A 14,068-nucleotide genomic window follows, 5' to 3' on the forward strand; every position below is an offset into this window, starting at 1 on the left:
TGTGTGTGTGTGTGTGTGTGTGCGCACTTGACTGCAGATCAGACCATGTGTTTAGCAGGCCGACATCCAGTTCCTGCTTTGATTAGGATTTCCCAATTGACGAAGCATTTTATCACCAAATGTATTGAGACCGTCTAGAAAGGATAGAAGAACAGATCGAAAGATTAAAATGTTTATTTCACCCGTCCTTTCTGTGTCTCCTCCAGGGTGTCGGGTCCCCTCCTGTCTCCAGGCCTGAAGGGAACAGGGACGCCACCTCCTCCTCTGGAGAAACAGCATGTCCACCCTCACCACAAGCCCTACTCTCACTATCACCACCATCAGTCTGACAACGACGGTAAGACTGACCTAAAGACATCTGTCTGAATGTTACAATTTTTTTACAAGAAATCTGTTTTGGCTTGAATTTAAAAAGGTTCATTGGCGTTTCAATTTAATATCCTAACATTTTTCCTGTTGAAGGCGATTCAGTAACATGTTGCATGAGCAGTACTCTTGTATAATTTCCTATAAGGGAATTGCCTGTATCAAATCACTTAAACATACATAAGAACACCCCTGTGTCCTTTTTTGAACACTTGCTATACCAGCAGACACACATGAAAGCCACACAAACACACAAAGAGAGGAAGTTGGCTTTTAGAGCAGCGATACTTCCCGTGGCTCTGTCAGAGCATTTTTAGGACAGAGAGAGATTAGAGTCGCAGAGACAGAGTGGGGAAAACCACATGCCGGAAGCCTTTTCCCTAAGCTGATTTAACCAACAAAATGCTGGCTCATGTGTTCAGCTGTCTCTCAGTGCCCTAACGTGGCAGCCTAAGCTGTCACTCCAGAGCCTTTTTTCCTAATGCCTTAAACACTGTTTTCCCTGTAAAGATCTACACATGGACGTCTCTCTAACCACACTGTGGTCAGGCCGTTGCGTAAAAGCGCTCCAGGCCAGGCCGCTTTTCCATTATAATGACTCCTGCGGTCTGTTCTGAGTACAAACTGAGACGATGGGGATAAATGCCACATACTATGGGGCTGGCGCAGTTAGCACAAGCACAAATATAGCATTGTCATAATTCGAGATCTAGGTTTCATCCAGATGGAGCAGGCGCTTACCGACCTTGGAAACAATCACCCATAGACACCGGCAGCAGTCGATCAAGTCTGGCTTCTATTTTTCTCCTCATCATCCTCCCTCATTTCCTAGAATACCAAGGCAGCTTTCAGAGCTGCTTCCACCTCGGAGACTCTTATAGGATGGAGCAGACGGTCAGCGGTGTCCACGTCCCAGGGGATTCTCACGCCTACACTTCCCATCAGCACAATGGCTTCCACATGTCAACCAGCAACACTGGCACTGCAGGTGAAGAGGTTTTACCAAGACTGAGCATAAAAGAGCTCCATGACTTCATTAAAAATGTGAAAACAAACCGGTATGTATCATTTCTGTTCCAGGCTTTAACCTGGCCCAGGAGATTCAAGGCGGCGCAGGGTGCCAGTTCTCCTCCAGCCCAGAAGAGAGCATTTTCTTCCAGGTGGGTAACTTTGACCGCAGCCTGAGCCACATGTCCTCTGTCTACACGGAGACATAGAGCAACACTGGAGCAGGGTACACTTTACATCTACTCTGCAGTCCTTCCACACCCATCTGCTCAAACTTGGAACCCCTCTTTGTTTTTTTTCATACAAGCTATGGGTCAAATAAGTCAAATAATTTACATCTTATTCTGAAGTACTTTGCTGCCAGATGAAACACATGTATACTGCAATGCAATTAAATACTTACATGACCATCTGAATGGTCAAGATGCAAATTTGACTAATAGTCAATGTAGGTTCAAAAAATTTGAAGGCTTCTGAGCTATTTCAACAAAGATGTCATCACCAGTTGCATATGTCTTCCAGTTGTGACCAGTGCAACCAAAAAGTAATTTTCTTGTCTGTTGTGAATCATTTTCACAAGTGAAATGATCCAGTAATTTATACGGAAATAGACAAAGATCTGGTTCTTGCTCTTCTGGTTTTTCATTACTTCAAATAAAAGAATGACACAAGTAAATTAAATTACACAGATGTCTTCTTTATTATTAGTAAAGCTGAAGAATCACAATTTTTTAATTATTATTTCTTAGACTCAGAATCACATTTATTGGCCAACAGCATGTCCACATACAGGTTTTTCAACATTGCTTTATGAACTCTAAACGCTACAAAACTCATGAATGGAAATGAAATGTCCTCTCCCTTTTCTCTCTAATCTACAACTTCCAATTGTTTAGACTGAAGTGTAGAAAATAATATATCATTTTGCTGTGTTGTTTTAGCAGTGGAAAAAAATGTTTGCATTTCTGTATTTTGTTTTTAAGTGTTTTTTTTGTTGCTTTTTGGATTTATGTCTTCAGGAGGGTTTGAACTCATAATTCTGCAATAATGCAGAGAAACCAACCTACTTTATTATTATTATTATTATTATTATTATATGTATAAAATGTACAGTTTGTTTACAGCAATCATTTGAATGTTTGTCATTTCTCAATTTAAGAAATAAATAATTGAATGATCACACAATGTCTCTTTTTCGACATGTATTGTCACTTTATATAAAATACAAAAAAATAGAGAGAACTCAGATTGTTCACATTAGTACATACATGTCTGTAATATATTCAATGTTCAAGTCAGATGCCTGATGGTGAAAGCCAGGAGAACATTCAAACTGTTAGCATGAGGATGTTCTTCCCTCTACTGGACACTAGTGAGTACTGCAACAGGAACAGAATACAATACTTTGTGTGTAACACCTCACCGCTGCGTCCCTTATTTCTGCTTTTTCTTGTTGAGGTAGCTCTGATAATAGAAGTTACTGAAGAGGACGGCGAGGATAAGGACATAACCAACCACCGCCGCATTCATGGCGTCGGGGAAGTCGCAGTCTGTGATCAGGTTGTAGCCTGAGTGCAGGACGAAGAGCAGAAACTGCAGCTGGAGAGGAAGTCAGGGAAAAGTTCAGTTTAGCTTACTTCCCAAACATTTTGTGTATTCTCATACAGAGCAGGAGGCCACTCACCAGCTGCAGAGATGTGAGGTATCGCTTCCACCACAGATACTTCTGCATGTGAGGGCCGATGGCAGCCAGGCCGTAGTAAGAATACATCACAATGTGAACAAAGGTGTTGACCAGCCCGATGAAGAACGCTGCAGGATAGGAACAGACGATGTAAAAAAAACAACAACAAAAAAACACTCACAAAATAGGCTATTTTTGTTCATTTCATTTAGTGTCCCCTTCAATATTTACAACATGTGCCTTTGCCCTCCCCCCACAATAAAAATGATAAATTAGCAGAGGACTTTTATTTTGACAAACTGCTAGAACTGTACTCCGGTAAAGTAGTTGGTGTTGGAAGAAGCATGAAGCAACTACGCATTGTTGTTGAAGCAGGACACCCTATGACATGTCCACCCTAATTTGATGTAGAAAAGGTACAAGCTGGTGCATGAAAAGTCAACAAAATGCAGGAAATGAAGTGTTTGACGCTCAAAATCTTTTGGGGTGACCCCCTACTTAAAATGTTGAAACGATTACTGGGTAAAACCATTTCAAAAACTGTAGAGGAAGGATAGTTCAAGAACAGAGTGAGTGAATTTGGAAACAACTGGTACAAGTTTCAACTTGTGAGGCTGCAGACACACAGAATGGCACAGTAAGATACTAAGGTTGCCAAGACTTTGTGTAAGTCTTACAGTTTAGCTTTAGCATTTCAGTCACATTCAACAGCATAATCAGGCCCCTGTTATTGGCATTTTTGAACATAGATGCAATGCACGTTTGTCACAGAAGTAAAGGCTGGACTTCAATAGAGGTGTTTGGAGCAGTTTGAGTGTTTTCTGTTGGAGATGGTTAGTGCCTTTGGGATGGACTTTGGGCTTTTTCACTTTGTAAACCTATAACATGCACAAAAAAAGATATATAACAACAAAAGAAAGGAAAAAATCTAAAAAGCATAATATGAGCACTTTAAGTTTTTAGAACTGTCTCATGATTTATTGTCTCTAGAAGTGAATTAGAGACAACTACTCAACTTTTTTTGTTAAAGAAGAAAATCATAATACTCCTAGAATCACAATAAAGGAAATTCGCAATACAAATCAGCGCCGATGTAGTTGTCGTAATTGTGACTAAAGCATATCGCCCCAGCCTGAATGGCTACGTAAGAAAATGTCACCCAAGGCAAGAGTGTAGCTCATTTACATGTTTGTAATAGTTTTGGACAACAGTGCAATACAACATGCTTTGGCTTCACAGACAATACTTGTTAGTGGATCAATTTGTTGTTTAATTTTGGTCTTTTCATAGGATATGTTGACAATATGAAACATAGAATATCACCAGACTTCTCCTTTACGCAGCAATTTCCATCAACAAGGTCATGATGATACTTATTTAATTTTTTTATACTTAATTTTTATACTATAGCAAATGACTAAAAAAAGTTGACTTACACTGTCCACCGGCCACATATTTGATTCCCGCCCACCAGTTGAACATCAGGGGTCCGTGATGGTAAATATGAAGGAACGTCAGCTGACTGTTCTTCTTCCTCAGGATGAAGAAGAGCTGCTCATAGAGAGGAGAAGAGGAGGTGGTTACAGTTTCAACTCTGCATATCACTGATGTTGCAAACATTGTTTTTATAAAATACGCACCGTATCACTGAGCTCTATAACCTTAGAGAAGAAGAACCACCAGCAGGCCTTGGCCATCTGGAGGAAAGAACCAATGGAGAAATATGAGTTTTAGACATTATTCATTCTGTCTGAAAGGCTAGATATACTGTGAATTATGTTCCACTTGCAGCTTGTGAAAGACCAAATGTCTGCATAAACACACCAAAGTGACTGAACGTATCTAGTGAGACACTTGCTTACCCTTACTGCCAGCGGGCTGTTGCTGTAATCTACAGGCTGACACAGATAGCTGTAGTTGGAGAGCCAGGATGTGACCAGGAACTGGAACAGATTCATACAATGAAACACCACCAATATCATCACTTAGATCATAAAACATTCCCATTCCTGAGAATTTCCATCTTCACTGTGCTCATCATTAATCTGGCTAAAAGAGGACAAAAATCAGCACAAACACCTCGTAGAACATGTAGCCAGACAGGCCGACCATGCCAAAGTTGTAAACAATGAGAACGCCTTTGAGGTCAAGGGCTTCTCTGTGTTTCATTAGACGAGGGCCGGCCCACACCACGAAGAGATACGTCAGGAAGATGAGTGCCACCGGGACGGGGGAGTAGACCAGCAGCCACTGGTCAGTCCTCTTGTCTGGAACATAATAGAGCTCTGTGTCAGGGACTATTTACAAATTAACACATTATATTACAGGGCCCATCTCTGGCTAGAATTCCATGTTTTAGGAGCTGCCTTAAGTGTATGACACATTTTTTGTTTGTTTGAAACTGCACAGGAAATGCTAATTTTGTTTCCAGTTGTTCTTGTTCCAGTTGAGCTTAGATAACCTGTTTTTGCAGTTCTCTGAATTTAAACCAACTCAAAAAACTAAAACATTTAAAAATATGAGAGGACATGTAGATCAAGGCAGTTTTCGTCTGACAATGAAAAGTTCCTCCCTATTCTTGGGCCCGTGTTCCTCCCCTCCCACTCCTGTAACAAGACAATATAATTTAAAAAGTGTCATGGTGGCTAATCATCCGAGAAACCACAAAGCAGTGATTGTGTAGACGAGCTGGGGAGAACAATCTGCAGCTCCCAACCCACACCCACAGCAGGCTTGTTGTTTAGACCGGACTGTATATGTAAGGAAAAATAATCACCATCATACCTCCATTGTCAACTAAACTCTGGTGAACAGACACGACACTTTGCCACGCAGAAGCCATCTGGAAACAGAGAAAGTTAATGACCAGAAGAAGAAAAAACACCTAAATATGTAACGTTAGCATTTAAAGCTTAAAAAAAAACAAATAACGTTACTCACCGATACGAATTTGAAACCGGTGTTTCAACAGTAAACTTCTGTGAACCCCTTTGGACAATATCTGTCAAATACGTATTAGCGGAGTTCACCTGACAGCACGCGCCGTTGCCAAAACCAGATTTCCTTCCTGCGATGAATGAATGAAGATAGGTTGGAACGACAAGCCGAAACAGCAAAAGAGAGAGAGTTCACTAGCTAAAGTCACTAAAAAGAAAAACACTAAACACGGGGAGCTACACTGCTGGGTTCTCTTCCACCTGAATAACTTTGAAAGACAGCGGAGAATAACGACTGAGAACAATTTCATTCACTTCCTGTTTGTCTTCGCTTTGGGTTTGGCGTTTTTTTTTTTTTTTTTGACAGGTTCAGTTGGTTGTTACATGTTGAGTTCAGCAGGGGCCGCGGTTTCCCGCCATAATGTGACCGACTTTTCAGTGTTATTTTACTTTTTATTTATATCTTATAGCCTGCTTTGTATTAGACAGTATTTTATTTATATATGATTTAAATAATATATATATATAGAAATAAATATAAAAGCACCATCTTGTCCATCAAGGGGGATCAGATTAGACAGATTGTCCAGTTTGGAGATGCAGAATTAGATAGTATAAAAATATAAATTAACTACTAAATGAACAACTATACAATATAATCCACTGGCCCTGTGACATACCAAGTTATTACAAAAGACTTTCATAAAAAATGAATAAGTCGTTTTATATTATATAATAAAAAAGCTGATGTTTTTTGTTTAATGTATCCATCATGCAAAGATAAATTCTAGATCTTAATTGAAATCTGGTGTTTGTCATGTGTCTGGGCTTTATTATCCAAAGAAACGTTATTTAATGAACATGACAATTATCTCACATACTGCATAAAACCATGTAGGCTATAGTCTATTCATAATGTAGTGACAAAAACACTATTTATAATGAGACCATCACAAATCAAACTACACTGCTGATTCACTAAAGTGCCTTCCGGAAAATCAGAGGAGCAATATACTTGTTTTTGTCATTTGATAACATTTTCAAAATTGATTGTTCAAATATTTTAATGGCCTTTTTATTCCATTCCCAAGATACCACAGTAATACCATAATATGGCAATATAGGGCTGATGGTTTGACAATAAGGCACATGTGCATTGGAAGGCAATTTCTCTCTCTCTCTCTCTCACACACACACACACACACAAAATGATTCCTGTTCAACTGTGTTGAAGATGGAGCTGAGGGAGAGCTGTCTTATGCCGCTAATAGCTGCACTTAGTTTGTTATTTGAAGTCTGTGGTTTCTTGTCATCCGTTTTGCTGGTGTGCTTCCATCTTTTCCCTTCCTCATTGAGATGAGGAGAGACAAATGACAAGAGTGGAATCTGTTATTAGTAGAAGGTGTGGACCTCTCCAGTTGCCTCTTCCTCAGCTCTGCTAAATGTATGCTATATTGTCTATTTTGCAAATATTAGTTGTCCTTCATGTAGTTGATGTTCTATGACGTGCTATGAGTTCTTCATCAGGATCGGGAAATCAACTTGCCATTCTCCTGCTAACTCTGCTAGCCTGTGCTATGAGCGAACCAGCTGGCAGGTAAAGTTTTCAAATGTAAACATTAGAGTAAAAGGTGGAGACGATGAGCTCCAAGACACAGGTAAAGTAACCGTCTCCTGCTTCCCAGCTTCTGGGTGGGAGAAGTCAAGGAGGTTATCCCCGAAGTGAGCATCAATTTCAGACCTGGCAAGAAAAAAAAGTCTCCTGAAAGAGGAAAGTTATCTTGCTGTTATATTGATTATATTGCATTTATTAAATTAATTTAAAGCAGTCCTTAATTATTTGACTCAATCGTTGCTTAAACGTGCTCTAAGCAATGTTGAGTGCGCATTTGCGCATTTAACCCCCCCCCCCAACCTCCACCCCCAAATCCTTCTAGTTAGTTATTGGCTGGAACACTGGTTGTGTATGCTTCGTGGTGCAGGTGGGCACATTTTGTTTTTCTTGCTGTTTGTAGACCCTGGGCTGTCTACAGAGACTGTTTTTATACAGTGTGTTCTGGGGACAGGCTGCTCGCAGATAGTGAGGAGATATGTGCTGTATGTGACAACAAATGTTGTAGCCTAAAAAATGTGGGATTTCGCTTAGAGCACCGTTAATTATGTCAGGTGATATGTAGTCTTTATCCACGATGTTCCACTTCCGGGATTGTTGAAATTCTGCGGAATGTCTTTCATTTCTGCCGGATGTCCCTCACCTTCCGCTTTCTTTGTGTTGGCATTTTAAACTCCGGTTGACGTATAAGGAACAATATCTTTCCAGAGGGTATTTTGCCGAGGCCCTGCTGCTCCATGCGGCGCTCAGCGCCACCAAAGGCAATTGCAATTGGTTTAAAGAAATGCCAATAAACCAGAGCAGGTTTTTTCCCCCATCCCGGAATGCTCTGTGGACTGGCAAAGCAGGACTATGTGATATGCTACTTTTGTTTAGGGGTTGATGCATAGACTGTTTAACTGAAACCAAAACATTTCAATCGCCCCTGGTGGCTGGCTGAAGTATAGGTCGTAAACTCTGCCCCCACCATGTTAGTAGATAGGATGTACAATGAGGGAAAAAAAATATTTGTTTCCCTGCTGATTTTGTACATTTGCCCACTGACAAAGAAATTATCAGTCTATAATTTTAATGGTCGATTAATTTAAACAATGAGAGACAGAATAACAACAAAAATCTAGAAAAGTGCAGGTCAAAAATGTTATAAATTGATTTGCATTTTAATGAAGGAAATATGTATTTGACCCCTCTGCAAAACATGACTTAGTACTTGGTGGCAAAACCCTTGTTGCCAATCCCAGAGGTCAGACGTTTCTTGTAGTTGGCCACCAGGTTTGCACACATCTCAGGAGGGATTATGTCCCACTCCTCCTTGCAGAGCTTCTCCAAGTCACTATGGTTCAGAGTCTGACATTTGGCAACTCGAACCTTCAGCTCCCTCCACAGATATTCAACGGGATTAAGGTCTGGAGACTGGCTAGGCCACTCCAGGACCTCAATGTTCTTCTTCTTGAGCCACTCCTTTGTTGCCTTGGCCGTGTGTTTGGGGTCTTTGTCATGCTGGAATACCAATCCACAACCCATTTTCAATGCCTTGGCTGAGGGAAGTAGGTTCTTACCCAAGATTTGACGGTACATGGCCCTGTCCATCGTCCTTTCAATGCGGTGAAGTTGTCCTGTCCCCTTAGCAGAAAAAAGTACATGTTTACTTACATGTTTGATGGTAGGGATGGTGTTCTTGGAGTCATAGGCAGCATTTCTCCTCCTCCAGACACGGCGAGTTGAGTTGATGCCAAAGAGCTCCATTTTGGTCTCATGTGACCACAACACTTTCACCCACTTGTCCTCTGAATCATTCAGAGGTTCATTGACCAACTTTAGAAGGGCATGTACAGTTGCAAGAAAAAGTAATTGAACCCCTTGGGATTAAGTGGAGTTTTGCATGAATTGGTCATAAAATGTGCTCTGAACTTCATCTAAGTCACAACAATAGAAAACCACAAACTGCTGAAAATACTACACAAACAGATCTTGCCATGGTTTAATTGAACAAAACATGTAAACATTCACAGTGCAGAAAGGAAAAAGTATGTTAACCTTTGGACTTAATAACTAGCTGACCCTCCTTTGGTAACACTAACCTCAACCAAACGTTTCCTGTAGTTGCAGATGACCTGGAGTAATTTTGGAACACTCGCTCTCTTAACCCTTGTGTTGTCTTCCCGGTAACCATGAACTTGTCCTTCCAGGTCAAAATTGGAAATAAACTTTTTTTGTGAGAAAAAAACTGCGCTGGTTTAATGATAGATTTCCCACTTATTCTTTGAATTCATGGTCAACAAAGCTCATTTATATGAAATTATACATAAAACGCAGAAATTATGAATTATTTTGACTAATAGTTAACATCAGCGGATGTTGAGTGGATCACAGGTGGGTACATTTCAAAGTTTAGTCCAGATACTGTTTTGAAAGCATAAAAAAAAGCAATGAAATTCGTTTTCCCCGTCAATGACAACAGTCCGTCCAAGCCCTGAGTCAGCCCCAAACCATGATGCTCCTTCCGCCATGTTTTACAGTAGGGATGAAGTTTTGATGTTGTTGTGCTGTTTTTTCTCCATACATAGTGTTGTGTGTTCTTCCCAAGCAAATCAATTTTGGTTTCATCTGTCCACAATATATTTTGCCAGAAGTGCTGTGGATCTAGGTGCTCTTTTGCAAACTTCAAACGTGCTGCAATATCTTCTCCCATGTACTCCATTATCAGGGCCCGAGCGCCGACAGCGGCGAAGGCCCTATTGGAACTGAAGGAATTATTATTCTTCTTCTTCTTCTTCTTATTATTATTATTATTATACTTTAATCCAGCAAATGAATTGCTTTTTTGAGGGACTCATCATATTCATAACTCACCAAATTTGGCGGTCGCATCAAGTCTGGTGAAAATGTACGTATTGTAATGGTTTCGGGAATAGGCGCACAAAAATGTCTCGCTAGCGCCACCTATAAAATTAAGAAAATCGAGCCCCTGCAGCTCGTTTAACGTAGAGTCACGAAACTTGGTACACATATGTAGCATGGCAGGGCGGACTTAAAACTCCATTGTAGCCCCCCCATAAACCCAACAGGAAGTCCGCCATTTTGTTTTGAATGTGCAAAATTAGTGTGATTTTGGCCATTTCCACATGTTGAACTTTTTTAATGTTTTCCTTATTGTAGATGTGTCAACAAAAATGTTAGCATGTGCCAGAGATTTCTGTAGGTCTTAAGGCATTCTGCGCTGTGCTCTTGCAGTCATTTAAACAGAACGCCCACGCCTAGGGAGAGTAGCAACAGTGCTAAACTTTTTCCATTTGTAGACTGTCTGTCTTACCGAGGACACATGAACATCAAGGCTTTTGGAGATACTTTTGTAACCCTTTTCAGCTTCATGTAAGCCAATAATTCTTGATTGTAGGTCTTCTGAGAGCTCTTTTCTGCGAGGCATGGTTCACATCAGACAGTGCTTCCTGAAACCAGTAAACCCACAAGAGATTGGTGTTTCTGAAGGGCAGGACAGCTGTCAGCAACACATCCAATATCATCACATTGATTGGAGTCAATATTGGCACACTCCTTGCTCCAATGAGCTCTTGGAGAGGTCCTTAGGCTAGGGGTTCACATAATCTTTCCTCCCTGCACTGTGAATGTTTACATGTTATTTTCAATTGAACCTTGGCAATATCTAATGTTTCTCTAGTATTATTTTTAGCAGACTGTTTTTCTATTGTTGTGACTTAGATGAAGTTCAGAGCACATTTTATGACCAATTCATGCAAAACTACACGTAATTTCAAGGGGTTCACAACTGTAAATGTGCTTTCTTGAACAGGGGGACCTTGCAGGTGCTTCAGGATTTCAGCCCTTCACAGCGTAGTGTGTTACCAATTGTTTTCTTGGTGACTATGGTCCCAGCTGCATTGAGATCATTGACAATTTCTCGCTGTTCTCACGATCATTGCAACTCCACGAGGTGAAAAATTGCATGGAGCACCAGGCCGAGGGAGATTGACAGTGCTTTTGTGTTTCTTCCATTTGAGAATAATCGCACCAACTGTTGTCACCTTCTTACCAATCTGCTTTGCAATGGTCTTGTAGCCCATTCCAGACTTGTGTAGGTCTACAATCTTGTCCCTGACATCCTTGGAGAGCTCTTTGGTCTTGTCCATGATGGAGAGTTTGGAATATGATTAATTGATTGCTTCTATGGTCAGATGATAAACTGAGATTAGGAGCACACCCTTTAAGAGTGTACAAAAAGAGTTTTTTGTAGTTATTCTGTCTCTCAATGTTCAAATAAATCTACCATTGAAATTATAGATTGATAATTTCTTTATCAGTGGACAAACTTACAAAATCAGCAGGGGACCAAATACTTTTTTTCACTGACTGTAAGCCAAACTAAAAAATCAAAGTAAACGTCAAATAAAGGTTTACTTTCTGCCATTTTTAGTAGTTCTTATCGTGCTAAGGTTTGTTCGAGTGTTAATTCCTCTGATAAATTATTGATGAAGTGACGCTTTTAAAAAGAATGAAGTAAAATGGCATGACTGACAGCTGTGATTGACTCGCAATTTGTAAGCGGGTGTGTGACCAGGACTTTGATACCACAGTTCCACCCCCCAATCACTACGAATTACTGACTACTGAGACTCTGGCCCCAAAATACTAAATAGCAGTGTCCGTATCTGGGATATTTTGGCTTCACATCCGTGCAGTGGGAGGAAGTGGAGATGCTCTTTATTTACAGTCTATGCTTCAGTACACTTTAGAAACAACTATTACTGGGACAACTACTGGGACCACTACAGAAAAAAACACAAAATGGAAAGGTATTGTTGCTGACCAGGACCATCCCTTTATGACCTCAGTGTACCCTCATCTATCTTCTATTTGTTACTGTCAAGAAGATAAGGTGTCAGAAAGCTGAAATCATCTCAAACTGGTTTCTTAAACATGCCAATGAGTTTTCAAAAAGCCTCCATAGTCACGTCTCGATCCAATAGAGCAGGTTTGGAATGTGGGCTAACAAGGTTTTTGCATCATAGGTGCAGCCAACCAATCTGCAACAACTGTGTGACGCTATCATGTCAATTTGGACTCCAAACAATGTAAGTCATGGCACAGAGGAACGATAAATAACAGGTTAATGGCATATATATATGTATGTATGTATGTGTATATATATATATATATATATATATATACACGTATATATACATATACATATATATACTTAGTGGAATTTCTTGCCTTATTAATGGCGTTGGGACCATCAGTTGTGCTGTGCAGAAGTCAAGTTTATACACAGCCAACAGCCCTATTGGACAACTGTTAGAATTGATATTATGGCAAGAACCAATCAGCTAAGTAAAGAGAAACAAGTGACCATCCTTACTTTAAGAAATGACGGTCAGTCAGTACGGAAAATTGCGAAAACTTTAAATGTGTCCCCAAGTGCAGTTGCAAAATCTATCAAGCGCTACGACAAAACTGGCTCACACGAGGACCGCCCCAGGGAAGGAAGACCAAGAGTCACCTCAGCTGCTGAGGATAAGTTTATCTGAGTCACCAGCCTCAGAAATTGCAAGTTAACAGCAGCTCAGATTGGAGACCAGATGAATACCACAGAGAGTTGTTGCAGCAGACACATCTCTAGAACAACTGTTAGGAGGAGACTGTGCGAATCAGGCCTTCATGGTCAAATAGCAGCTATGAAACCACTGCTAAGGAGAGGCAACAAGCAGAAGCCAAGTTTGACATCTTTGGTTCCAACCGCTGGTTCCAACCTGCGCAACGGAAAAAAGGTGACCGGATGGATTCTACATGACTGGTTCCCACTGTGAAGCATGGAGGAGGAGGTGTGATGGTGTGGGGGTGCTTTGCTTGTGACACTGTAAGGAATTTATTCAAAATTGAATGCTTACTCAACCAGCATGGCTACCACAGCATCCTGCAGCGGCATGCTATCCCATCCGGTTTGCGTTTAGTTGGATCATCATTTATTTTTCAAAAGGACAATGCCCCGAAACACACCTCCAGGCTGTGTAAGGGCTATTTAACCAAAAGGAGAGTGATGGAGTGCGGCGCCTCCACAGTCAGTGGACCTGAACCCAATCAAAATGGTTTGGGTAAAGCTAGACCGCAGAGTGAAAGCAAAAGGGCCAACAAGTGCTGACCATCTTTGGGAACTCCTTCAAGACTGTTGGGAAACCATTTCAAGTGACTACCTCTTGAAGCTCATCAAGAGTGTGCAAAGCAGTAATCAGAGCAAAGGGTTCTTACTTTGAAGAAACTAGAATATAAGACATTTTTTCAGTTATTTCACAGTTTCTTGTTAAGTACATAATTCCATATGTGTTCATTCTTGCATTTTCTGCCTTCCGTGATAATCCGCAATAGAAATAGTCATGAAAATAAAGGAAACACGTTGAATGAGAAGGTGGTTCTAAACTTTTGGCCTGTACTGTACTATACATACAT

General features: G+C 40.6%; 3 protein-coding genes across 4 annotated transcripts in view; 1 reads left to right on the forward strand and 2 right to left on the reverse strand.

Annotated features, from left to right (window-relative positions):
- LOC117950219 (zinc finger protein GLIS1) overlaps nucleotides 1–2,328 on the forward strand; it is a 76,590-nt gene extending 74,262 nt beyond the window's left edge. For both annotated transcript variants that reach the window (XM_034881016.1, XM_034881018.1), the window contains exons 9-11: nucleotides 207–337; nucleotides 1,199–1,354; nucleotides 1,447–2,328. In XM_034881016.1, coding sequence (XP_034736907.1) covers nucleotides 207–337; nucleotides 1,199–1,354; nucleotides 1,447–1,583 — 424 coding nt within the window. In that variant the 3' untranslated portion in view covers nucleotides 1,584–2,328. The remainder of the gene's footprint in view (nucleotides 1–206; nucleotides 338–1,198; nucleotides 1,355–1,446) is intronic.
- Nucleotides 2,329–2,368: 40 nt separating this feature from the next.
- On the reverse strand, nucleotides 2,369–6,273 carry LOC117950223 (elongation of very long chain fatty acids protein 4-like). The gene is made up of 8 exons (XM_034881023.1): nucleotides 5,999–6,273; nucleotides 5,843–5,900; nucleotides 5,138–5,325; nucleotides 4,921–5,001; nucleotides 4,699–4,755; nucleotides 4,495–4,609; nucleotides 3,059–3,186; nucleotides 2,369–2,973 (listed from the first exon to the last, which is right to left on the reverse strand). The coding sequence occupies exons 2-8, from the start codon at nucleotides 5,898–5,900 to the stop codon at nucleotides 2,809–2,811; spliced, it is 792 nt and encodes a 263-aa protein (XP_034736914.1). The 5' UTR covers nucleotides 5,999–6,273; the 3' UTR covers nucleotides 2,369–2,808.
- LOC117950222 (elongation of very long chain fatty acids protein 4-like) overlaps nucleotides 2,369–14,068 on the reverse strand; it is a 20,700-nt gene continuing 9,000 nt past the window's right edge. The window contains exon 9 of the mRNA XM_034881022.1: nucleotides 2,369–2,782. The gene's annotated coding sequence lies outside the window, so the exon portion shown is untranslated. The remainder of the gene's footprint in view (nucleotides 2,783–14,068) is intronic.

This window comes from Etheostoma cragini, chromosome 9 (genome assembly GCF_013103735.1).
Source record: "Etheostoma cragini isolate CJK2018 chromosome 9, CSU_Ecrag_1.0, whole genome shotgun sequence".
Taxonomy (NCBI): domain Eukaryota; kingdom Metazoa; phylum Chordata; class Actinopteri; order Perciformes; family Percidae; genus Etheostoma; species Etheostoma cragini.

What these genes read in the sequence shown, in the direction of transcription:
- LOC117950223 (XM_034881023.1), bottom strand. Translation starts at nt 5,900, where the DNA reads ATGGCTTCTGCGTGGCAAAGTGTCGTGTCTGTTCACCAGAGTTTAGTT. An exon ending in GAGTTTAGTTGACAATGGAG is followed by an intron (nt 5,326 to 5,842) that starts GTATGATGGTGA and finishes ATTATGTTCCAG; the next exon opens with ACAAGAGGACTGACCAGTGG. An exon ending in TTATAGAGCTCAGTGATACG is followed by an intron (nt 4,610 to 4,698) that starts GTGCGTATTTTA and finishes CTCTATGAGCAG; the next exon opens with CTCTTCTTCATCCTGAGGAA.